Genomic DNA, 24653 nt, shown 5'->3' with positions numbered 1-24653 from the left:
ACACACACATGCACGCACAAATAACAGAGAGAAAACAAACACATTAAATGCACTCTACTACAAATGGTACATACAACTTAAAAGATGTGGGAGAGTTTAAGATATAAAAATGAAGAGGAGAAAAACGAATGTTTCTATTAACTTATATCCGTGTCTACTAAATCAGTCGCTGAATTAAATTAACACTGAATTTAAAAAATACACACCGTCTCAGTAAAACCCCAAAGAACTTTTAATTAAATGGAAGGGGTAGGATTGACTTTTCCACAGCACAACGCCAGCAGTACAAATGAACAGAATGACTGCACTGGAAAATTTCTGCTTCACAAACACAAATATGGTAATTGACACACATCGGGGATCGATCAGGGATGGCAACAGTTTAGAGAATGACAATCATAGAATAAGATATTTATTCACTCTCAGAGAACTACTCATCAAATCACTGATTCTACACAGAGAAACGTGTGTTCCAATGAACGGATCTCACTGGCTCCTGCCTCCATGACGAAGTGTTCAATGCTAAGAGGACAAGAGTGGTGACACGCAAAGTGGACGTGCTTACTCTCCAGAGGGGCTGTGCCAGGAAGCAAACAGCGTTCAGTAAGTGGCATCATTGGCAGACGGGTTGGCCTGAGTTTAATGATGAGGAAGGGGTCAGACAACTGCAGAATGTAGACCTTTGAGCCAGACAAATGACCTGTGTTCTGCACACAAGTCAATGTCACCACCATTAAAGACAACCACAGAAAGGTGAGGAGAGGGTTTGGGTTCAAAAGGACTAAAGAAATATAGCAGCACAATCTCTTTAGTTCTTTGGAACCCAAAACATCTCTTCTCCTTTCTGTCATCTAATTTGTGGAGGCATTGCCTGTTTGAAAAACACAGGCCAGTTGTCCTGTTCAGTGGTGTAGATTCTGCAGTTGTCTGATAACTGCCTCATGACGAAACTCAAGCGAAACCTTTTCAGCACGGACACTGCATGGTTAATGCCACCTGCACCGAGCACAGCCCATCTGGTGGCAAAGATTGTCCAGGCTGACATGTTGCCTTCTTCCAGCTGCTCCAGATGCCAGTGTGTGCAGGATGGCAATTCAGAGAAGCAAGTGTTAAAGTCTCTCACAGCTGTGCATCCAGCAAAGCACTGGTCTCCTTAGCACTGGGTCACATTTGGGGACTGATGCCTGGGATTTCTCCCATCAAATCAGTCCTTTGGAGTAAAAATCATGGATTGTGGCTGGTGATTGTGATGTTGATTCTCAGCAAAGCATCCCTGCAGTGTTCAGTTTGGACTTTAACCGGATTTTCTGTTGCAGATAGTTTACATCTAGTGGGAAAGGTAAATTTGATGATGTGGTTTCTTCAAATTGGCAAAATCTTTTCAGAGTACCGAAAATAATGCGTTAACTGTGAAAGAGAGACAGGGGAGAGATGGAGAGACATAGGAGAGATAGAGAGAGGGACAGAGAGAGAGACAGAGGGATCAAATGTGGGTCTTCGTTGGGTTCTGCTGACGGCTGAGCCTGGAGGGATGACCACATGGTGACAAGAGTCAGGAGCAGGCTGGGATCCTCTTGAGAGGAGGGGCTGAAGGGGGAGCCCGAGGCTGGTGCTGAAGGGAAAAGGGAGATCCACGAGTTAGAAGAAATACCTCCTGAAGCAAACGTGCAGACTGTGGTGCAGAATCTAGGGACCCCTGTCCTCACCCCACCTGTGCTTGGGGATACGCCAGCTCAAAGCTGCTGCAGAGTCTTAGCCAGATCCCCCCACTGGTTCCTCAGCAGCCAACTGACTTTTGATTCCCCTTCATCTGGACCGAAGTGATACCTTTCTTACATGTCCCAGGAGGGATGTGCTGAGCATCCCTCATATACATTCAGAAACAGACTGCTGTCTGGAGCAAGGATCCTTGGGACACCCCTATCCTGGTTCCTGATATCCCACCAAATCCATAGTCCATTTAACCCCTACATGCATGTCAGCAGAGCTTTGAAAAATACTGATGCCGAAACCTCACCCCAGAACTTCAGAATCACAGTGTCGAGGGGTTGGGTCAGGCCATTCGTGTTACATAGATCCAAGCTCACCCAGGTTATTCGTGACGGCAGAATTTACAGCCACCCACTAGCCCTGCACTGCCTCACACCATTCTCTTTCCGTCGCTTCATTACTTCCACCATGAACCCCTTTCCCACTGGCCATAAACATTTTCTCACCTTCCTTTGGATAGTCTAGAGTTAATCACTTGCCTTCTGAAATTCCCTTGCCTGAGCCACTGATCTTCTTGTATCCTGTATATCTCCGTCTTCATAAATCTGCCCCAAGTTAATTCACTATGATGCTTTCCTAGACTCCTTGGCCTAAGACTCCAACTCAGTTCATTTTTTTCTGCACTTTACTGAACATGTAGACGGAGTCATGTGAGTAAAAGGAAGAGAGGTCTGAAACCCTAGGCACGTCATTGTCTTTGCATTCTGCAATCACTTGGCCTCTGTCTCTGCTTTAGGTCAATGTCCCTTTAGGTTGCCATCTATTGTCCTCCACCTAATGCCGGCTCCACTGAGGCCCTGGAAGCCCCATGGACATTAACCCAGAGCTGACCACCAGAGGTGAGAAACCTGACCCCAGGCCAGTGCAGCATTCCCACCTAGGCCTGAGGTTCTTATTTAGTTTTTGTAATCAGGGTTCTCATTCCTCAGTTACATCACTTTTTATTCACGTGGAGACGTCGAGGAGTCAATGTTGTCCTAGGTGTGTTCTGCAGAAGCCAACCCATGTGCATGTGAATCATTAAGACAATGATTCTGGAAGAGGCAGTGGAGTGGAGGGAGGGAGGGCCGGGAAAGAAAGGCAATGAAACCAAGACAGTGTGTGATTTCAGGCAAAGAACCCCGTGTTCAGGGGCCTAAATGATGCTCTTCTGATGAGGAGGACCTCGGGGCCGGGCTTCCCTGTAGCTAGGAGTAGAGGTGAGAAGGAATACCAGGGCAGCAGTGGCAGGAACACAGCAGAGTTCACAGTAGAAACAGCAAATGGGGAAGGAAGGGCCTGGCAGGGTGGCAACTCCCACGGAAAACAGAGGAAAGAGCAGACAGAGGGAGGATCAACTGTTAAGTGAACGAACAACAAAGAGGACAAACTAGTGGAGTTTGAGGTATAATCTTAGATGAGGAGCAACAGGGAAGACGTGCATGGAAGGCCTAGATGTGATTACCTCTGTCCCCTACGCTTGAAGGCCAGGGAACCTGCATGCTATTCTCCACTTGCTGCGCAGCAGTTTTCTTCGCAGAATCTTCTGCTTCAGGACACTGGAGGCATTACTGTTGCTAGAGACTTGACGTTCATGCTGGCTGGTAGCTGAGCCCTCGCCCTCCACCTTGGGAGGGATCTTCATTCCGATGGAAGCATCCAAACCCAGCTCTGAAGATAAAACCACAGAAAACAGGATGCATTGTTATTCAGGATATTACAATGACTTCCTCCTCCAGCCAAGAGGAACATCAAGTAAGGAACGTGTCCAGGAACAAGAGAGGCCATCTGAACGTCCCTGCCAGGTGAAGCCATTGGAGACACCTTGGTATTTTTCTCATTTGTTGACCGTCCCCAAACTGTGCAGTGCTGGTAAGACTGCCAGGAGGCAAACATGTTCACACTGCCAAAAAACTGTTTTTTAAGAAAAATAGAATTGACGAAAACGGAAAGTTCCTAGGTAGAAAAGAGAAGGCAAGGCAATCAGGGCAGTCAGAGGTTGTACTATTGGGACAGAAGTGACTGCAGAAAGTAAGCAAAGTCAATGTTGAAAGAAAAATTCAGGAAAAAAAGAACTGTGGAAGTCTGAAACTGGAAATTTTTACATATGTGTATCAGTATATGATTCCCATATATTTGTACATACACTATATATAATGTTTATCATACCCAAGCGAAATAAGGCCTGGAAGCTGTGATAAAAACACAACCACATTCACAAGTGTGTGTGTGTACAAGGGAAGAAATGGATGATGGCATTTAGATACTGAATGGATCATTCTAACAGCCTCTGATGAGTTGAAATTGAAAAAGGAAAAATAGACATAAGAAGAATAAGCAAGGGAAGCTCTGGTGGTAACATGAACGATTAGATCCGGGGGATTATGAGAATAAAGGGCATTAAAAGTAGCGTTTGCAGCAAAATCTGTCGTGATGCCTGGATTCAGACTCAGGCCTCTGGGGTAAGTGTGCAGGAGAGAGAGTGACTGAGCCAGTGGGGCTGAGTCCTGGCCGAGAATGTGGGAAGCCAAGGTCAAGAAAAAGAGACTAGAGGGAAGGCAAGACAATGAAATCCCACAAGGGCTAATGGCACTTGTCAGGGCCACGCATCCCTAACACACACTGAGCACTTCCCATGAGCTCTCTGCACGGTGGCCAGTGGTGCCCCTTCTTCTCTCACCTCCACTCTCTTCATTTCTCAGATGAGGCCATCGCCTGACAGATGGGCACCAGGCAGCCCCAGTCTCCAGGTGGACATACTGAGAGGAGTAGAGGGTAAGGATGAATACGTCCCAGATGAAATGCATGTGAGGGTATGAAAGCTCATTGAAGAAAATCAGAGAAGAGTCGGATCATGATAAGAAAACCGAGGACATGGCCATGGAGATGAGTGGAGAGGACAAATTAAATGGAGCATCATAGAAGAAACTGAGTGGCTCACCTTATCTATGAAGGTGGTTCTTTATTTTAAATAAAGGGCTAAAAACAGAAAAATTACCTCCGTGTGAAAAGTCAACAGACGATTGAAGTGTGTGGGCAGTTTTCACATTGCTACTAAACATTACTAATGCACTGTTACTGAGAGCACGTGACAGGGGAAAACTGGCTTGAGGATGGGCGATGAGAAGAGAACTCTGGCAAACGTGCCATTCTGAGAAAGCAAGGGGAGACGGAGTCTAGAGAAAGTGGAGACCATCAAAAGTCCTGCACTTCAGCTGAGACAATGCACGTGCAATCATTGTGTAAGTGTTACATCACCAGCAGGATACACGGGTAGACATCACACAGTCACAGGTGTGCTGACGCAGGTTTTACCGAATCACGGACCCTGGGAGCTATGTTTCTTAACACTCCCAACGACCACGGAAGGTAGATTTAACTTCCCGGTGGTCAGATAAGGGAAATGACAAGGGAATACCTCACAAGATAAATAACTTGGTTCCGTTAAAGAACCAGGAATTTGCAAACCCAGGACCTGGGGCAGAGCTGGCCCTAAATCTGCGGCTCCTGCTCACTTCCCTCTGTTAGAGCGTTGGGGATTTTCCGTGGACCTGAAAGGAGCATGGCAGAGGCCTCACTGTCTCTTCCTCCCCCAGCTCTGGCACGACCAGCTCATGGACTAGAGCTTCCTACTCCCCGTTTCTTTCTTACCTTGAAGGGGCAGCCCTTGGTCTCCAAACTCAGTGTTGGCTGTGAAGCCCCACACGGTGGAGGGAAGGCCGAGCCTGGCGTTGCCGTCACCACAGTCAAACTGCTGGTCCCGCTGCAGCTGCAGGTGATGGGTCACCTGGGTGCTTGTCTGCAGTTGTGCTTGTGAAGCTTCCATCTCTGACCCTTGGAAACTCAAAGGCCCTTGGGGACGGTCCTCCCAGGAGTCACCTGAAAGCAGAGGACAGTTCAGCAGGACCAATCCAACTTTCCGTTTGTCAGCCCCTCACACAACACCCATTTCTGCTGTTCCTGCCTATCAGGGAAACCACCTAATCAGCCAGACAACAGAGGCAGACATCATGGACATGACAGAGATGTCATTTTGAAGGCTGTGCCTGCGGACGCCAGATGGCAGGTTCCTGGTGAACGTCGCTGAGATAAAAAATCACCCACTTGGGTCCAGAGGGTACTAGAAGGCAGGTGAGGTCACGACCATTACTCAGTTATTAGCGACCCTTCCTTGTACCCTAGAGACAAGATTCTGGCCAGGCCTCAGGGAAGGGAGGACGAGGAATTGTTGATGTCTAATTAGAATAAAGAAATAACAAGAGAAGTGGGGCCCAAAGGCTGCAAATTCCACTAGAAATGGGACTTGGGGCCTATAGCACATGGACCAAGTAATGAGAACTCTTCCCACTTCTGGAGCCTTTTCAACTCCATTCCCCGTGTGTTTTGATGACCCGTCCACCCAGCACACAGGGATACGTCCCATGGCTACATGTGTCCTGGGTGGGCTGGTGGGTACTGGCACCTGTAAGTAGTGTAGCTGAGGTCTGAGGGCCTTACTGGAAGCTCAGTGTCCAGAAGTGCTACAGAATCAGGACGTCTGGTTCTTCAGGGAGATGACACAGTGCACATTCCTTGTATTACACCCCCCTCCAGGGGCACCAGGCACTGCTCCTAATCACACATGTTTACAATTCTACTGTGAAGTGAGTTCATATTCTCAGAGAGTGGGCTAACCAAAGAGCTCAAGTAGCTCATCCAGTCCAGGGCAGGCTCAGGTGGGGTCACGGCCTACGGGGCCTGCTGCACATTGCTGTGCGGCTGCCCCCTCACTACCCCTGAAGACCCTCCTGCTCAACAAGCTTTGTTGAACTGTTTCTTAAACGTGTCTCTCCTGTGTCTGTTACCACGTTGTCTTCCACAGAGAGCACTCTGTCTGAGTCTCATCAGTGATTCATCCGACCTCCTTCTAACGGCTTCCTCTGATCCTGTCTCTCCACACTATCAGCGGTCTCACCAGTCTTACTCAGCTTGGGGAAACTTGTCCTCCTCAACCTCCCTACATGAACTCAAATCCTCACCTTGCCTTGACACTCCTGCTCCCTCCGGCCCCTCTTTCTTCAGCACATCACTTCCCACAACCCCCTTGAACAAATCCTCCCTGGACACAGGCTGCCCCTCCTGACCCCAGCCCTGCACCTGCGCCTTGTAGAGCTTGCCGGGCTTTTTCCCTAAGCACTGCTCTCTGCCTCGTGTGCCCTTCCCATTTTCTCCAGGCAGAGTTTCTTCATCATTAATCACTGCATTAGGATTCTTAATAAGATTTATTGATAATTCACATGGTCTGAAGGGTAACACCTCTTAAATTAAAAACTTTAGTATGTGAAACAATGATCAAAACCAGTAAACCCACCCTCAAATGCTATTTTGAATCACACAGTAAAATTATTTTAAAATATCACAGGTTAATTTCATCATGTAGTTTTATCTCTCTTTTCCCAACTAATGGCTTTTATTAAACTATGCTCAATATTCTCTGCATTTGCATGGGAAAAGGCAAAATAGTTTATCAAACTTCACAAGGAATGCCCAATAGCATTACTTAGGAAAGTAGGGAAAAGCCTCCAATGAAATCTGAAGTTGTCCTTAAAGATCAAGTGCTTGTGCTGTGCCTACAGCACTTCTCCCCGGTCAGGGCGGATGGGGCGAAAGAGCAGGTCTCCTGCGGCCCCACTGCCGGAGTCACAGCCGTCCACACTGTTCACAGGCCATGATCAGAGCCCACAAATAGGATGGACCCGAGCATCATTGATGTGTCCCATTCATTCACCTCAGCCCATCCGTGTGGGGGATGTTGGCCTCTCCTGCCCATGCTGAATGATGGCCTGGCAGGGCCGGGCCACATCCCACACATCTCACTTCCCCTCTCTAGCCTGACTTAATACCAACAGCCTGCACTGGTGCGGGCGGTCCAGGTGACGTAGGGCGTCCTGGGACGAGGAGAAAGGAAAGTTGTCTTACCCACATGATGCCTTTTGCAAAGTAAATCCCACAGCCTGATTCAAAAGAACACAAGTCTCAGGGCCTGTTTACAGAAATCACTCTCGTAGTGTATACAGGTCATTGGCTACAAAGTCTGTGAGGATAACTGGGGACCCACTAGGAGCCGTGTGCTCTATTCGAGGGAGTACTCACCATGTACAGCAAGCGCTGAGAAGACTCCCTGTTGGTCCCAAGGGAATGAGGCACCTCTGTCAGGCCTACAGGAGTCTGACAGGTCATGGCCAACAGAACTGGTCAAATAACATTCATCCAGTGAGTCCTGTGGGCCTTCATTCTCTTCTACCACCGGCTGCTCACTACTGAGCCTTCTGGGGTCAGGTGCGCTGAGGATTAAACAAAACGGATGAGAGAACACAGGGTCCTAGCTGGGTTTGATGGGAGTGTTAAGGGACTGGTCGCAGAAAACAAATGGAAATTCTCCACAAAGCGAGATATAACAATCCTCCTCCATCTGGGGCCAGAGTGTGCTTACAATGGGAATAGGAGACAGACAGAGCAGGAGGTGGTCCCAGCACTGAGCAGAAATAGAGCTCAGGACGAAGGAGACTGAACTACCTCAGTACACGGTAGTCAGAAGACACACACTCAGAAACTACAAGGGAGGCTTCAACTCTTGCATGAGTTTTGTTGAAATTTACATGCAACAGCTGAGGGAACAAGACTCTGGCAGCATAATCCTGTGTCTCCAATGCCTTTTCTCTACCACTGAGATGTGATATGAATTTTGGTTTTCTAAGTACTTTTCTTGTTATGAAATACTTGTCAGTGGTAAGAACAAAGAGTGAAAGGCAGAAATGAATCTTATGCTGCTTTTAATAAAAACAGAGAAGGAGAGTCCGAGAAATCCTGGACTGATTAGCACCCCTGCATCAACTGAATGCACTTACTCCATTTGAGAGAGATTATCAAAGGGGCTTATAAACGTACAGTTAACATAGACAGCATTGTTAAAGGGACACATTGTGGTTGTCTGAATGGAAGAATTAGGCATATTCAGCAGTTTCTCATTTCCCTGGATCTGACCTCACCATACATCAACATTAAATTAAGAGCCATGATTCTTCATTATGCTGTAGAGCAGAAATTGACAGAACATTGTAAACTGACTATACTTTGAAATAAATAAATAAAGAGATGATAGATAGATAGACAGACAGATAGACAGATAGATAGACAGACAGACAGATAGCAGAAAGAAAACAAAAGACCCCTGAGGCTTCAGAATTACCTGGAACATATTTGGTCTTGTTCCTCTTCTTCCTCAAGAACAGTATGATTTTCTATGGATTAATTCAGACAGGGCAAGAAACATTAAGCACATCCCCCTACATATGTCAATAGTTAGGTATCCAATACTATCATGGGAAAAAAATATCACCAGTGGCACAGGAGGATAACGTAAGAATATTCCAGGAGGCCTCAGGCTGCGCCTTCTGGACCTGCCTGGGTTCGCTTTCTTGACCCCTGGGCAGTATCTCCTCACCACAATCACCTTTTCCAGGTCTGAGTCAGAAGTGAAATGTATCTTTTCCCCACATAGTCTGTGGAATAGCCCATCTGCATTCTAAAAAGAATACTGTAATATTCAGCCTTCCCTCACCGTATGCTGGCTGCTTTAGCAGAATTTGTACACTGAAAACAACATAATGGTTGGAATCTACAAACCCTAGCATGAAAATGAGCTTTGTGCTAAACAGAAACATCAGCCCTTCATGGAGTGGGGAAACGCTGGGGTCAGCCGCACTTCATGGAAAGATACATGCAAGGTGATAGTAGGGATGTTTGTGTCCTGGTGTTCAGGTGGCTCCTCCACTTAGAGGAGACGGACACTGGGGATGACAGCAGTGACCCCAGGGAAACAACAAATCCAGAGGTGTAGTTAACACTGTCAACATCTTTTGAAGGAAAGAAATTCCAGGGATATTTTAGGGGTATGAACATGAGAACCTTATAAGTAAAAACGACATTTGATGGGAATCATAAAAAAAAGACACCTCTGTACAACTGCACAGAGGTGAGTGACATTGTCACACTTGTCTTCGGTTCAGTGACCTATCTTGGGACCCAACACATAGGCTTCACCTGGGATGAGGAAGAGAGCACCGTTCCCTAACCCGCATGATGTCTGTGCTTAAAACTCAATTCTAGGACCTAAACCTTCTCGATATAAATATACAGAGTCTGCCCACATGGCTGTCATATCTCAGCACCGCCAGAGGTGTGAAGCGCAAAAGACACCAGCTCTACCTGGCAGTGCAGTTGGAGGTTTATCACATCGATAAGAGTACTCACGGGTGACATCCCGAGCATAAGAGAGTTCCAATCCCTCAAATGAGTAGATGGCGGTGCTCCTATAAGGCCAGAAGGAGTCTGACAGGTCAGGAAGAGCTGAGTAAGTCAAATAGGACTCCTCCACTGAGTGCCGTGGGATGTCATCCTCTACCATCTGCGGCAGCTCCGTGCTGAGCCTGGCGGGTAGAGAGACCGAAGATTAGCCTAATAGCAATCAGAAATCTAGAGTCCTATCTGCTTTAGATGAACCGTTTAAGGGAGTGGAGAAGGAAGCCAAGGGGGTGATCTTTTAAGCAGAAAAAACTGACTGTTTTGGTGAGACAGAGTGTGTGTCTTTGAGGAGCAGGAGACAGAAAGGAGAGGGGGTGCTTAGTGCTCTGGCCAAATAACAGCTGATGAAGAAAGAGACTGATTATCTCTAAACTGCAGAGTCATGACCCATAACATAGACTCATGTAAGAGTGGTTTTCACCCTTTCATTTAAGTTCCACTGACTGCTACATGGAGATTAAGTGTATACTATTGGGGGCACCCTAGTGCCCCAGAAATCTCATGCCGCTAAGGCCTCTTTCTCTCTTTATTGTGGCATGATATAATTATATCACTGTTTGTGTCCACTTCTTGCTATGAAACACATGCCAACAAGCTAACACAAAACAGGCTGAAACCAGATTTGCATCTCACTCTGTAAATGACACCAGAGAGAGCAAATGAGTGCACAAAAATCACTGTATCGTAGATCACTTGTTCAACTGAATTGGGTATACACTTGAGAAGTTAATGAGAAATAGGAAACAATATATGTATCCAAATGAAAGCAGAAAACATTACAAAAAAGATAATTCCTGGTTATCAAAGTGGATCATACGCTTGTATTCCTGCTGTTTCCTGGATTAGGGGACTGCAGAAGTCACATTTCATCAACAGCGCACAAATATTCAAAATTACCTGCAGATAGTTGGCTCTACTCCTTTCACCCCATCTTGATCATTTTGGTTTTCTGTAAATGAATTAACAGGACAGTTACACTGGGCAAAACTCATTTACGTATGATCAAAACCATGCCAAAATTAGCACTTTGGCAATGTGTGCAATGTGGTAACAGGGTACTGTGGGAGAAATCTTCCAGGAGGCCCTAGATAGAACCTCATAAGAAGGCACTGGATTTGCTTCTTGAGCCCCTAGATATGTCTCCTTAATATGACAGGATGTCCTCACACTATGTCCTGAGTCTCCGCAAACAGTAACCTCATCCTTTTACCCACAGATCCTGAGGGACTGCCGAGCTACCTCCTAGAAGGCTGCTGTAATATTCAGGATTTTTCAATCTGAAATGCTGTCTCTTATTGGGGTAGATGCATTCTCCATTGACATTAGACTGATGAGCAGAATCTAAACATAGTCTAAACACTCTTCCGTGCTACCAAGAAAGAGTGGGCATTTATAAGGCTGGGTGTTCCAGGACCCTACCTTGCTTCAGAGAACACACCAAAGATGGCAGTGGTGCTTCTGTTCTGGTTTCAGAAGCCTCTGCATAAGATAAGACAAATGGAAGGGACAGAATTGGGTTGACAGAAACAACCAAAGGAGTAATATCTCCAAAGACATAAAGTAAACTGCCAACAGCCTCAGACAAGTATAGAATCTCAGGGACATTGCTTAGGAATGAAAATTAGAGCATTAAATGCAAGATAAGAGATTCATTCAAAATTAGGAGACCGGAAAGTTACTTCCTATGACACAATTGGAGAGCTATATGGGAGTCTGGCAGGACCGTGATGGATCCAGTGATTTGCCAGTGCGACAAACATGACTAGGAGTTGAGCAAGTTCATGAACTCAGGGAATGTGTCACTTTAAAGGAAATTGTATGGAACAGAATAGAGAGCCCAGAAGTAAACCCGTAGAATTACAGTCACTTCATCTTCAACAAAGAAGGCAAGAACACACAATGGAGAAAAGACAGTCTCTTCAGCAAGTGGTGTTGGGGAACCTGGACAGCCACACAGACATCAATGAAGTGAGGACACTCCATCACACTATAAACAAAAATAAACTCACAATGGCTTAATCACTTAGATATATGACAAGACACGATAAACCTCCGAGAAGAAAACATAGGTGAAACATTTTTGACATAAATCTTAGCAATGTTCTCCTGGGGCAGTCTACTCAGGCAATAGAAATAAAAGCAAAAATTAACAAATGGGATGTAATTAAACTTATAAGCTTTTACACAGCAAAGGGAACCAGAAGCGGAAAAAAACAACAACCTACAGAATGGGAGAAAGTATTTGCAAATGATGCAGCTGACAAAGGTTTCATTTCCACACTATAGAAACAGCACATATAGCTTGATAACAGAAACAACAAAAAACCAAACATGGGCACACGAACTAAAAAGGAACTCTTCACGGAAGGCATACAAATGGCCAATAGGTACATGAAAAATTGCTGAATACTGCTAATTACCAGAGAAATGCAAATCAAAAGTACAGTGAGGTATCACCTCACATCAGTCAGAACGGGCTTTATTAAAAGTTCATAAACCCTAAATGCTGGAAAGGGTGTGGAGAAAAGGGAACCCTCCTACACTCTTGCTGGGCATGTAGTTTGGTGCAGACATTACAGACAACAGTATGGATATTCCTCAAAAAACGAAAAAGAGACTTACCATATGATCCAGGAATCTCACTCCTGGGCATACATCCAGAGGGAAGTCTAATTTGAAAAGACACACGCACCCCGATGTTAATAGCAGCACTGTATACAATAGCCAAGACATGGAAACAACCTTAATGTCCATCCACAGATGACTGGATAAAGAAACTGGTGTATTTATACAATGGAATACTACTCAGCCATAGAAAAGAATAAAATAGTGCCATTTGCAGCAACAAGGATGAATCTGGACATGGTCATTCTAAGTGAAGTAAGCCAGAAAGAGAGAGAAAAGGAACACATGATATCACGCATGTGTGGAATCTAAAAAAGAAAGAAGACACTAAGGAAGTTATCTACAAAACAGAGAGAAACTCACAGACATAGGAAAGAAATTATGGTTATTGGAGAGAAAGGGGTTGGGAAGGGATAAATTGGGAATTTGAGATGTGCAAATATTAACTATTATGTATATAAAAGAAAAACAACAAATTTCTTCTATATAGGACTGGGAACTACATTCAGTATCTTGTAGTAACCGACAATGGAAAAGGAATAAACGTATATAGATGTATGACTGAAATATTATGCTGTAACCCAAAAATTGACACATTGTAAACTGACTATGCTGCAAATAAATAAGTAAATAAGTAATTAAATAAAGGCAATTTTTGGGCCTGATTCAAAACGATATGTACGCATATAGTCTACACATGACAACGAATTCTCCGAGACAAGACAGATTGTGCGGAGCAAAGATCATGCAGACTACCTGGGAAGTCAGTTCCAATTGCATCTGCTTTAACATGCGAGGAACCACAGGCTACCTCCAGAGCACATAGCACTTTCTGTTCAGGAAATGCAAATTTTCCATCAATGCACTTCTCATAGCAGTCAGAACCTTCCTGGTGAATGGAAGGCGCCAAAACACATTCATCCCGGGACTCCTGGAGCATGTCGTCATTCTGAACCTCCAGTAGATCCATGCTGTGCCAGGTGGGAAAGGGATGACAGAAAATTAAACTCAGACGATTAGACACAGAGTCAGTATATTGATGTAAAGCGGAGATACGGTTCACAAAAAGCCAGGGGGCAGTCCCCTTAAAGAGGGAAATAACTATTCTCCTATGGGTCATGCAGAGTGTGGCCACCATGGGGTGGGAGAGGCAGAGAGCAGCAGGTGCTCCGAGCACTGACCATGCAACCAGCAGTTCAAGGGGCACTTGCACTCTCCCTGTGTGCTCCAGGCATGACACCCAGCAAACACAGACGACTAAAATCTTGGCTCCCACTTTATGCATACTTTGCGTTAAACAATACAGGCAGTGCCCAAGCAAATACAGCTTTTGGAGGAATTACAGACATGTAACTTCTAACTTCAAGGAGTATTATCTCAATATTTTGATATAATTTTGATTTTGATGTTTTTTGTTTGTTTGTTTTCTTCACTTGCCGTCAAATACTCATCACCATACTGACAGCAAACAGGCAAAAGCAGATGTGCATCTCACCCTGCTTTTATGCACGGAGGGCAGAACAGCTGACTACAGGGACCCCCAAGTCTGGCTAGTGCTCCTTGGTCAACTCACTGTCCATCACTCAACTTGAGAGATTGTGAAATTCAGACACACACAACTGACACAATGGAAAGAAACAACATTTCTCAGGTGCCTAGTTGGCTGTTGAGTGAATGGATGAAAGACTCATGTTCAGCACGTTCTCTTTTCCCACATCTGAGGTCTTCTGGTGTCACCATGGACATTAACAGCCCGGAAATCTTCAGAATTACCTGGGGGACACTGCCTCTTGTCCAGCTGCTTCGTCACACTCATTCTGATTTTCTGGTAAGAAATTCAGAGACAGCAGGTCAGAATAAACAAGTCATACCTCACACACACCAACTCGCTGAACACAGGTACCACGAGGACATTAATATTCTCAGGGCAACAACAGAATATTTTACGAACGGTATTTCAGGACACTGAAGTCTTCTGAGAATTAGACAGGACTGCTTCCAAGTGCTTGGGGGAAATTCTCTGGCTGATCTGGTTAAGCTTTCTCCCAATACCCCATCGGCTGAGTCTGTAGATTTCATACTTTATTTTCCCTCAAAGTCCTAGGAATCAGCTGAGTTTCTGTCTACAATTCTTTCTACAATAATGGTTCATCCCATCAGATAATGTGCTTGCTGATATTACGGAGACATTTCTATCTGAGGGAGGATGAATTCTACCGACCTTCAAATTAAAGAGAAAATTTGGGGCTACACAGAAACAATGGGCAATCAAGGCTGGAGGAACTGCCAGAGCCCAGCCGTACTTCATGGGAACATCCAAGCAAGGTAAAGGGACACTTGGTTCTTTCCTGGTTTTCAGATTCCAACTTAGCTAAGAGAAGCCAACATGAAGACGATGAAGACTCGGGCTGAGATCACTGACACCAGAGACACCACTACACCTAACATATAGGCAAGGCTACCAGTCTGTTTGGACAGGCCAAGGAAGGCCAGGGACATTGTCCAAAAAGAACAATTCAATCGTTGTAGCTTGCAAGAAACATTTGACCCAAACGTCTGACAGACACTTCCTGTGGATGATCAGCGAAGGTGGGTGACAGGTACTCACAGCTGATTTGGGTCCCATGGCCTAAGTTGGGGTCCAGTGAGTCAGATACAAGGACTGAGCCTAGAAAAGGACCAAGGCTCCCTGGCCAGAATGATGACTGTCTTTCATATCCATCCTTTTCTCTGGGTTAAACCAATATATGTCACTAGGGTCGACATTCAGGGGAGACTTTCTTCATTGTACACAGTGTGTGGGGAAGAAAAATAGAAAGGCTACCTGGGAGATCAGCTGGAATTTCATCTTCTACAACATGGGAGCAAGCACCAGCTACATCTGGAGCATGGCCGACTTTCTCTTCATCAAATGCCAAGTGGCCTTCACTGTCTAGCCGGTTGCAGTCAGGTCCTTCTTGGAGAACTGAAGCATTCAAAACACATTCGTCCTGGGACTCCTGGAGCAGTTCCTCCTTCTCAAATGCCTCGAGCTCCATGCTGTGCCAGGTGGGAAATTGATGACAGAAAATTTAACTAAGAGGATCAGACACCAACCTGTCCTAGCTGGTTCTGATAGGGGGGCCATAGGGAATGGACACAGAAATCCAGGGGCAGTCCCCATAAAGAGGGAAATATCTATCCTCCTATGTGTCAAGCAGAGTGTGGCCACAACAGGGTGGAACAGGGAGAGAGCGGCAGGTGCTCCGAGCACTGGCCATGCAAGCAGCTGTTCAAGAAGCAATTGGACTCTCTCTGTGTGCTCCAGGTATGATGCCCAGCAATCACACTCGACTAAAATCTTGGCTCCCACTATTTGCATACATTGCATTGAACTATACAGGCAGTGTCTAAGCAAAAAGAGCTTTTGGAGAAATTACAGACACATAACTTCTAACTTCAAGGAGTATTATCTCAATATTTTGATACAATTTTGATTTTTTTCCTGCTTTCTTCACTTGCAGTCAAATATTCATAACCATACTGACACCAAACAGGCACAAAGCAGATGTGCATCTCACCCTGCTTTTATGCACAGAGGGGACAGCAGCTGACTAGAGGGACCCCCAAGTTTGGCTAGTTCACCTCGGTCAAATCACTGTCCATGACTCAACTTGAGACATTCAGAAATTCAGACACACACAACTGACACAATGGAAAGAAACAACATTTTTCAAGTGCCTAGTTGGCTGTTGAGTGAATGGATGCAAGAGTCATATTCAGCACGTTGTCTTTTCCCTGGATCTGAGTTCTTCTGGGGTCACCACTGACATTAACAGCCCAGAAATCTTCAGAATTACCTGGCGGACACTGGATCTTCTCCAGTTGCTTCGTCACACTCATTCTGATTTTCTGGTAAGAAATTTGAGACAGCAGGTCACAATAAACAATTCACCCTCCCACAGGCCAACTCAGTGAACACAGGTAACATAGAAATGTTAATCTTCTCAGGGCAACAATAGAATATGCTATGAAAGGTATTTCAGGAAGCTGAAGTCTTAGGAGAATTAGGCAGGACTGCTTCCGAATGCTTGGGGCAAATTCTCTGGCTGATCTGGTTGAGCTCTCTCCTAATATCCCATCTGCTGAGTCTTTTGACTTAATAGTATATTTTCCCAAAAGGTCCTAAAAATCAGCTGAGGTGCTTCTAGAATTCTCTCTACAATATTGGTTTGTCCCATCAGATAATGTGGTTGCTGATGCTACGGAGGAATTTCTGCTTGAGACTAGATGAATCCTCCTGACATTCATATCAAGGGGACAATTTGGGGCTACACAGAAACAATGGGCATTCAAGGCTGGAGGGACTGCCAGAGCTCACCCTTACTTCATGGGAACATCCAAGCGAGGTAAAGGGACACTTGGTTCTTTCCTGGTTTTCAGATGGCTACTTAGCTAAGATAAGCCAACTTCACAAAGATGAAGTCTCGGGCTGAGTTCAGTGAAACCAGAGACACCACCTCACCTAACACAGAGGCAAGGCTACCAGTCTGTTTGGACAGACAAAGAAAGGCCAGGGACATTGTTCAAAAAGAAGAATCAGACCACTGTAGCTTGGAAGACAAATTTGACACAAACTATCTCTGACAGACACTTCCTGTGGATGTCCACCCAAGGTGGGTGACAGGTTCTCAACCCTGATTTCGGTCACGTGGCCTGACTTTGCGTCCAGGGTGACAGATACATGAAGTGGGCCTAGAAAGGGATCAAGGCTCCCTGGTACATACGATATCTGTGTTTCACAATCCATCCTTTTCTCTGGGTTAAACCAGGATGTGTCACTAAGGTCGACCTTCGGTGAAGACCTTCTTCAGTCTAGACAGTGTGTGGGGAACAAAACTAGAAAGGATACCTGGGAGGTCAGCTGGAATTGGATCTTCTGCAACATGGGAGCAAGCACCAGCTACATCCGGAGCACGGCTGACTTTCTCTTCATCAAATGGCAAGTTGCCTTCACTGTCTAGCCGGTTGCAGTCAGATCCTTCTTGGAGAACTGAGGGATTCAAAACACATTCATCCTGGGACTCTTGGAGCAACTCCTCCTCCAACTCCTCTTGCTCAATGCTGTTCCAGGTGGGAAAGGAATGACAGAAAATTCAACCATGAGCATCCGTCACCTTGTTGTCATTACTGATTTTGCTGCAGGGCATAGGAACTATTCATGAAATGCAAACTTATCATTCCTCATAAAGAGGGAAGTAACTATCCTTCTGTATGTGAAGCAGAGTCTGGCTGTCACGGGGTGCGAGAGGGAGAGAGCAGTAGTTGTTCCGTGCGCTGCCCACATGACATGTGATGAGAAATGACACCCAAACATCCCAGTGTGGTCCTTTCGTGATCATGAAGCACAAGTGAACTGCCACAGCATGTGCTACTGCCATGTGCCTCTGTCATATGCACTTTAAGTTAATGTAGCCAAGTGAGTATGAGCGTTAAGGTATTGTAGAGCCTCAGAGATATTCTGCCTTCAATTTACGAATAAAATTCCTCTAAAGCCTTTCTCATACTAGTGTCACGTGGCAACTACAGGTTTTTCTAGACACTTCTACTGGTGTTTAATTCTTTGAGTTACTTCTTTACTGATTCCGTTGCTATCTTCCTTCCTAACAAGCACCTAAGAACTGTGTACAAACAGTTCTTTATCTCATCTTGGTGTTCATTTAGGAGAGTATGCATATTCTCTGTGTGTGCAGGGAACCCTAAAGGTGGTACATTACCTTGGGCCATACCTACAAGTGCCACAGAGACAACAGACAGCCAAGTTAAAGGGCCACTTCCCTGTTGGTTGGGTTGAAGTCAATCGATGCAATCTGCAGGTTTTCTTTTCTCACATCTGGTACATGAGACTCTCTCGCCCTCATGGGTTCATCTTTCTTCTACCCTCTCCATACTTTACCTACCCATTACCGGCTCCTAAGACTTCATGATTACCTGGGGGTGAGTGTTTCTTCTTCTAGTTCATCTTCCTCATCTTCATGAATTTCTGCAAACAAATTCAGAAATATCCAGTCAGCTTTTCCCCACTTCACCAACCACAATCCTAATGGTTGTATGGCCACGGGGACATAAATCACTATGTATGTGTCAGTGCGGTGCTAAAGTTCTAGTGCACTGTCTTTAAATGATTGGCCTGGTCCACATGTCTGATCCATCATTCAGTGTGACCCCAAACTGCTGGATGGCCATCATGACCCCTCTGCCTGACAAGGGGCAAACATTCAAATGGTCTTCTGTTCCCTATATCACTGTACAAGTGTCCACCTGCCATCTCAACGTCTACAACTCTTTCATCCATCCGGCCACTAATTTCTCCCTAGACACAGGCTCTGCACCCCTTACGGCTCTCCCATACATCCCCTGCTTTGTCTAAGAAGAGAGAAACAACCGTGTCCCACATGCCTCCATCTGACCACATCATGGGACATTCCTAAGGCCTCTGAGTGTTACCAAGGGAAATTCTCTCCATGGAAAAGGTACAGTGAAACAAAGTTCCCAACACGAGTTCGACAACATTAAGTGCCCAATCCAACCCTACAAAGTGCAGGGCTTCCCTTTTTCTGAGCTGATTCATGAACATTCCCAGATTAGTCACTGCAGTACCATCAACAGATTATTTGACCCATTTTACAGAAGAGGAAACAGACAGTGAAATAGGAAAAGCCAATCACTCGCTCACAGTCAGGAAAGACAACACTCAGGCTGGGGTCAGGCCACTTTGATGCAAAGCCCAGGGCTCTTTCTGCTCCCACAAGCTATGCCCAGTCACATCTTCCTTTCTGTGCTTTAACCCTGGGGGATGCTGTCTCGCCCCGAAGGCTACCATCCATCAGAGGGGAAGCAGACAGTTGAAACACTGTGACCTCCAGCCTGCGCATTTCTCCTCTGTCCTCCCACTCAGCCAGTCCTGGTCCTGTCAGAGTCCCCAAAATGAAACATGGACACAAGACACTTGTTAAAATCATTCCTAGTGGAGGTGAGGAGTCTCTTATGGGCCAGGAAACTTTGCATGAGAGGCTCAGGGCTATCAGAGCCTGGGGCCACTTTACCTGGGCTGAGCTTGCGGGCAAGGCGCTCTGCCAGCCTGCATCCCTCGGTCAGCTGCTCTCGGAAGCCCTGGCCCGGGTTGTTGTCAAGGTCATTGTGGGTGAGGACGTCCCTGAGTTGTTGAATGAGCAGGATAGAGTCTTCTCTCCCGTCCCATAATTTCTGCCGTAACTGGGTCAGCTCTCGTGCCTGAGAGCAAATTAGGGTATCGTATTCCCTAACATGAGAAAGAAGAAATGATGTTAAAATGCATAGTTCGACGATAGACGATTAGAGGTTTCCAAGGCAATTCTGTGAGAACATCCCCGAGGCGCGAGCCCTCAGAGCAGAATTCTGGCACATATGGGGGACCTTCCTGTGGCAAAGAGGAGAAAAATGGTATAACTGAGGCATCCTCCGTATCAGAGATGCTCCTCTAGGATTCCGTCACATCCCATTCATCTTCTTCTGGAAACTAAATCTAATGTCTTCCTAAGCCTGCTTCATCAAGATGTCTGTTGAGTGTCTCACTGAGCCATGCCCACTTCCATATAAAGATCCACATGGGGCATACTGGGCAGTGAATGTCACAAAGTCATACATGGGGTGGACAGGCCCAGCTGGTGAGAAGTGGAAAGAACAGGAGAATAAGAGAGTCAAGGGAGGATGACAAGGTGTAGTCATCCAGGAAGGGACTGTGATTCAGAGGTAAATGAGGTACTGGTTGCACAACATGGTGAAGGTTCCAAAGGCCACTGAGTTGTTCACTGGATTTGAATCTGCTGAGTTTCACGTAATGTGATGAACATTTCTGCACTCTCCTGGCCCAAAGTTGCTCGTGGCCCCACTTCAGAGAGGCCTACACCTTCCACCAGCCTCCCTGCACAGAGCCCTCCTTACCTGAACCTCTCGTCAGCTAGCACTGGCTTCTCTGCCAGCTTCTCTGCCAGCTGCTCTGCCAACTTCACCACCCGGAACTGCAGCTTCTCCCCCAGCACGGATTCAATGATGTCCTTGTACTCTTCACACTCTGAGGAAACAGAGATGCTGCCTCAGGGGAAAGCTGCACCCCCTGCTGTGGTCACTGCCTTCAAGGGAGGAGCTAGGGTCCATCCCAAGGGCAGAGGTAACTGCGGTAGCAGGCTGTAGGCAGGGATTTCCACATCTGATTCCTCAGCCTCCCCACTGCGTGGCATTCAGTTACTCCCCATTTTAGAGCTGGGGAAAGAGAAGCTGCAAGGCACAGAAGGGAACTAGACAGACTAACTGCCATTAGGAAAGGTCAGAAGTCACAGTCCCTGAGACTGACCGTGAATCATGGGCCAGTCTAACAAGACTTGCAACCTCGGAGGTGAAACACTGAGCAGGGGCATGAGGCGGTGGCTTCTTGTGTGGTTGGGGTGGACCCTAGGACTAAGGGACTGATGGTTCCCTTGTGCAGGGATTTCAGTACTGAGGAAGTACCTCAGAGGTTAAAAAAAAAAATTCATCTGGATACACTTGTGTGAAATATGTTGCTTTAAACTGTGAGGACCTGAAAGACATGAGCCGAAATACTAGGATGATTTGTGTTAGTAGAAGCAGTAGTACTAGGACCTGCGTTTACAATGTACCAGGCAGTGTTGTAAGAGTTCTAGAACAATTTACTGACTATTTATTCCATCTCAAACATGCAGCAGCACTGGGTGGACAGAGAGGAAAACCGAGGCACAGAAAGACATGCAGCGTGGATGTGCGCCGAGGGAGCCTGGCCCAGAGTCTGTGTTCTTCATCTCTGCACTGTGTGACCTTGACACCAAGGTCCTGGGGGATACCCTTTTCCTTCTTCACCTTCACAACATGGTTCTTAAATTATGATAGGATGATAAGGAAAGATGTAAAGAAAACATAGTTTATCCTTTCCCCAAAGTGCACCTCTTCACTTTCTTAAATAGCAGGCTTCACATTTAGTTTCTCTGTTTCAGTCATTTTTCATTAAGTACACCCTAACCATTGGTTTACTGAAAATCAATTGTAAGCAAATGACCCAAACCCAGAGTTGTCCAGATTCCTCCAATCATCTTGTTGTGTGTTTCCCCCGAGTCCTCAGGATTCCTTTTGTCACTACACACCCCTCCTACTGAACAGGCAACTGTGCTTCCAAATACCAGGATGACTGTGGGAGCGAAGGGCCTGCCCCACATACCGGCGTGGGTTTTCCTAGCAATGGTGTTCTCTCCCACTTACCCTCATTCTCATTTTCGCCACATGTCTCATGATCCAACTCTCAGGGTCACCTGGATTTCCTGCTGACACACATCACTGAAGTTTCACCAGCACAGGAAGAGACAGATTGGGTGATGCAGATTATCTAATTTCCCCAGAGGACATCCGGAGTCTCCCCACAGGGTGTCGCATGACTTCCTGGGACTCAGGAAGGAGACCCTGCACCCAGGAAACACAGCTTTCCGCTCACCAGGGAGCCCCTGTCTTGATGGCATCACTCATGGAGACCATGGTTTCCATGAGGAGCTGACTCATCTTTAGTTCTTTCAAAGCAGGTACTATCACCTGCTTCCCCCAGAGTGTGCTGTCACCACGTGACCCCAGTGTAACTGGCACAGTAGTTTGCCACTGCGACCTCAGGGAAGCTTGTACTGAAGGAAGTCATTAGTCCCAGACGTTTAGCCAACAGTGATGCAGGACCAAATACAATTCAGAAAAGATTCCAATTGACAGGGTTTAGCTTGTTCTAGAGAGATATCAATAGGCATCAATAAGTGGAATGTTAGCTCTAGTCTCACACTACAGCTCACCACACGCCTGGACAATTTGCTCAATGCTTTATGCCTCAGTTTGCCCATCCTCAGTGACTTGAGTGTCAAATAGCTACTTCTGCCTTTCCTGCCTTGTTTGTGGTCAGCATGACACTTATACTGACAAAGGGGTGCAAGATAAAGTCTGGAGAGTTTCAGTTTCTGAGAGGAAAGGAAGTGATCAATCACCAGGTGGTGACCACGACCCTTAGGACTTACTGTATTTCTGCAGCTGGTTGGCCAGGCAGTAGGTAGTAGCTTGGCATACAAGGAATTTCTGGGTGAGATCTCGGAAGTCCTGCTTCTGTTTGGTCAGCTCTAAGTGCAGCTCCTGGTTGATCTCCAGCACTGTAAGTTCTGCCCTCGGACCACACGAAGCGCCAAGAGATCCTGCCATGATGACGTGTGGCAGAACAGGTAGAGCGGGGGACTGGGGAGAAGAAACCCAGCATATGATGGATTAATAACAAGTGAAATCACATAAGTTTAATCAGGATTGAGGCATGAGGAAAAGCAGGAGTACTCAACTTACTGTTGGGAACAACTTGATCACCAGCTCACAACACTTGAGGATGTGGAACCACAAAAACAACGTTCGAGAGCACAGAGCTCAGGGCCACAGGCACTGCCTGCTGCGCAGACTCTAACAGGAGTGATGGAGCGGGGCCCGGAGTGCCAGGTAACCGTCTGCAGTTGCAATAACAGAACTGGACGGTGGGGGGTGGCCATGGAATCCTGGGGGCCCCTGTGTTCTAGTTGCCTAGGCCACACTGCTTGGGGTCTCGTGAAGGTTGCCACAATGGGGACACCCCCTCTCCAGCCACTCTTAATGGCTTTCTATACTTGTGCTGATAGCACCAACCTCTCTCTTCCCAAAAGTTATCCAAGCATTGCTGTCATTTTCCTTCTCCTGTGTCTATAAAAATACCAAGAGACAAATTGTTTTCTCAAAAGTCTTATTTTCTTAAGGGCTGTCATGAAGTCACACCACCTTCTCTTTAAGTGGTAACAGGCCTTATGGCTTTTTCGCAAGTGAAAGATGTCAGACTTGTAGAATGTCATGGCGTCGTTCTCTGGGTCTTTGCCAGTTTTGTGTAACTCATAAAAACTGTAGGACAAAGAGCAGAATATAATGTTAAGTGAACGAATAATTAATTTATAAAAGTCTTCTCAGTCCTGACTCAAAATTCTGTTCACTGCATCCCTGTGTTAGTTCAGATCCTTATCTCACTGGGGCAGCTTGCTGGCTCCATAAATTTCTGTCACGTTTGACATGCCAGTGTTATAAACTCCTCCTCCAGATGTGGATTACTCTAGTTTTGTTTTTCTTAATGTCTCTAAACAGTGTATTTTATAATTGTCACGTATGAATTGCATTCTAGTCCCACGTAATCGTTTTCCAAGCTGTCAAATTGATGAAAACAAATTCTGCACATGTCGTTGTATAGAGACCATGTCTTTGGGAAAGACTTGTCAGCATGATGCTGTTGTTCTATATTCATCCAGTTCACCCACATACTGAACAGACAGGGATGCAGAGCCGTGTTCATGGAACTCTGCTTGATAGCTCTCTTTGAGTTTTCCTCACGCCATTGCCCTGGGCTCCACTCCACAAATAAAACATGGTAAGTTCAAGGTCATGGATCAGGGAGGGCTGATGATCCTTAGTGTTCGTGTGTCCTTGTGCTCAGGGACATAGAAGATTAGCTTGAGAGGAGAGGGGCAGGCAGGCGGGGGAAAGTGAGGTTCTAAAGGAAGTCCTCACTTGCTCAGCATCTGTCCCTTTCTGGGTCTGGTGACACTGAGACTTAGGAGACACTCTGCAGCATCGCTCTCTTCACTTTAGCTGCTGGACTAACCTGAATTGAGAGTGCAGTGGGTGTTCCCAAGTACCCCTGAGCATTTGTGTCAAGGTTAAAGATGGAGGACTACCTCAGCCACTTAGGAAAGCTTGTCTTCTCCCTGCCCCATGCCATCCTCCCGCCACAATGCTTAATGCCGTTGGTGTGTGAGATCCAGCAGAGGCTTTACAGAAATCTATTTTGTGGTGTCTGTGGGGCCGGAAATTCTCTGTGGGAA

The 24653-nt window shown here is 46.1% G+C and overlaps 1 protein-coding gene across 2 annotated transcripts; it reads right to left on the bottom strand.

Annotated features, from left to right (window-relative positions):
* Positions 1–265: 265 nt before the first annotated feature.
* LOC135322012 (neuroblastoma breakpoint family member 6-like protein) lies at positions 266–23025 on the bottom strand. 2 transcript variants are annotated; one of them, XM_064488841.1, is made up of 10 exons: positions 22794–23025; positions 20680–20809; positions 19803–20017; positions 18688–18739; positions 17609–17820; positions 14491–14542; positions 13474–13688; positions 12715–12761; positions 10990–11041; positions 10092–10217 (listed from the first exon to the last, which is right to left on the bottom strand). In XM_064488841.1, the coding sequence occupies exons 1-9, from the start codon at positions 22969–22971 to the stop codon at positions 11015–11017; spliced, it is 1128 nt and encodes a 375-aa protein (XP_064344911.1). In that variant the 5' UTR covers positions 22972–23025; the 3' UTR covers positions 10092–10217; positions 10990–11014. The 2 variants fall into 2 exon arrangements, with proteins under 2 accessions (XP_064344912.1, XP_064344911.1); XM_064488842.1 differs by lacking the exons at positions 14491–14542; positions 17609–17820; positions 18688–18739; ... (1 more) ...; positions 20680–20809; positions 22794–23025 and adding exons at positions 266–1612; positions 3215–3420; positions 5401–5628; positions 7882–8072; positions 8978–9029 and having other exon boundaries at positions 10042–10217; positions 13474–13535.
* Between the last annotated feature and the right edge of the window lie 1628 nt (positions 23026–24653).

The sequence above is a fragment of the Camelus dromedarius genome, chromosome 9, assembly GCF_036321535.1.
Source record: "Camelus dromedarius isolate mCamDro1 chromosome 9, mCamDro1.pat, whole genome shotgun sequence".
Classification (NCBI taxonomy): domain Eukaryota; kingdom Metazoa; phylum Chordata; class Mammalia; order Artiodactyla; family Camelidae; genus Camelus; species Camelus dromedarius.
Note: the sequence above shows the minus strand (reverse complement) of the source record. Positions and strands in the feature narration are given on the sequence as shown.